The following is a 1657-nucleotide window of genomic DNA, read 5'->3' as shown; positions in this document are numbered from 1 at the left end:
CTTGTAGCGTCTCAGAGTTTTTTTGAACATGGCCGGAGACGCTACCGCGTCTCCTGATTTTATAATTTTAAATATTTGTGCATTTCACTTTTATATTCGGTTTAAATCAATGTATAACAGCTTTTATATGCACCAGTGCGCACATGTGCTGCCAATCGAATTCGCTAACAATTTTTCTTCATTATCTTGATATTATCTGCGAACGAGTCCAGCGTTATGTAACACATTGTAAATTTTTTCCTTTGGGATTTTGTCTGCTTCTCGTTCGATTACCTGTAACGTTAAACGGATTCTAAGAAAACTATCTGTTCGATTTTTATATACTTAATGTGTATAATTAAATATCTAACGCAAGTAGCCGTAATTATTTCTATATAGTATTAAAAAATAACGAATTTGTTAATTGTGATGTTAATAATGTATATATATAATCTGATAATTGTACTTATATTTCTGAAAAAATGTGTATAGTATGCTACAGCAATAACATAATACATAAAATAATGTATTATAATTTACAAGAAGAAGGAAGCACGAAGCAAAGCCAATAACGGTCAAAGCTGGATCACAAATGCTTATTAAAATTATGTGTGAATTTTATATACTGCGTATGTTATAGTCCCCCCAATTGCGTGCCGAAATTTTTTTCAGACTTACAACGCAACACTAAACAACTACCGCAGTAATATCACTTTAGTTAAATTGACAAGCAATCTAACAGTTTTTGATGCTTATTATAGCATTAATATGTCTTTCAACATATTATTAAGATTCAATAAGATGCTATAAGCATCAAAAACTATTAGATTGCTTGTCAATTTAACTAAAATGATATTGCGGTAGTTGTTTAGTGTTGCGTTGTAAGTCTGAAAAAAATTTTGGCACGCGATTGGGGGGTCTACATACGCAGTATATAAAATTCACACATAATTTTAATAAGCATTTGTAATCCAGCTTTGACCGTTATTGGCTTTGCTTCGTGCTTCCTTCTTCTTGTTTATTGTTGTTTATCAATTGTATAACAGTCTTAAAAAGATTCTAGTATTTATTATAATTTATGTAATTTGTATAGAATATTCAAAATTATTTTAAAAACCAAATGGTTAGATTAATAATAATAATAAAATGAGAAGAGAAATGTTGGAGAACGTTTATATATAATTAGGTAAATTATAAAAATTATATACCTGCATTTCCTTATCGATAAACCAGGATTCCTTAGCGAGACCAGCAGCGATACTTGGATCTTTATAGAAATCATTTCGTAATTGATAAGGTAAATTATCTTCCATCGCAGAATTAATTATAACAGCTGGATGGGCGAGCATTGTTTCAGGATTTAAGTAAAAAATTGGCGTAGCTGCGCAAGTTGTCACCATGATGAACAAGATAATATTTGTGTAATTAGTTGGCATTTGTGATGTTTTGATGCTTCCTTAAAAAATTTTTGAGCTGAACCTTTGAAAATAATTTACGCCTGATTGCCATGAATTTTGGTATAAATATTCTAAATGTTCTAAAAATGATGTAAATGGCCTTAAATAAACTTTCACATGAAAAAAGTTTAATGTCAAAAATGTTTAAATAAAGTTAATGGCTGCGTTCAGCAGAAAAAGTAGCTTTGCAACTCTCTGTCTATGGACGTTTAACTTTCTAC

At 30.2% G+C, this 1657-nt stretch overlaps 1 protein-coding gene across 1 annotated transcript; it reads right to left on the bottom strand.

Annotated features, from left to right (window-relative positions):
- Positions 1-192: 192 nt before the first annotated feature.
- On the bottom strand, positions 193-1379 carry LOC108775556 (uncharacterized). Its single transcript, XM_018541961.1, has 2 exons — positions 1188-1379; positions 193-273 (listed from the first exon to the last, which is right to left on the bottom strand). The coding sequence occupies exons 1-2, from the start codon at positions 1377-1379 to the stop codon at positions 193-195; spliced, it is 273 nt and encodes a 90-aa protein (XP_018397463.1).
- Between the last annotated feature and the right edge of the window lie 278 nt (positions 1380-1657).

This window comes from Cyphomyrmex costatus, unplaced genomic scaffold (genome assembly GCF_001594065.2).
Source record: "Cyphomyrmex costatus isolate MS0001 unplaced genomic scaffold, Ccosl1.0 scaffold300, whole genome shotgun sequence".
NCBI classification, from domain to species: Eukaryota; Metazoa; Arthropoda; class Insecta; order Hymenoptera; family Formicidae; genus Cyphomyrmex; species Cyphomyrmex costatus.
This window is presented reverse-complemented; position numbering and strand designations above follow the sequence as displayed.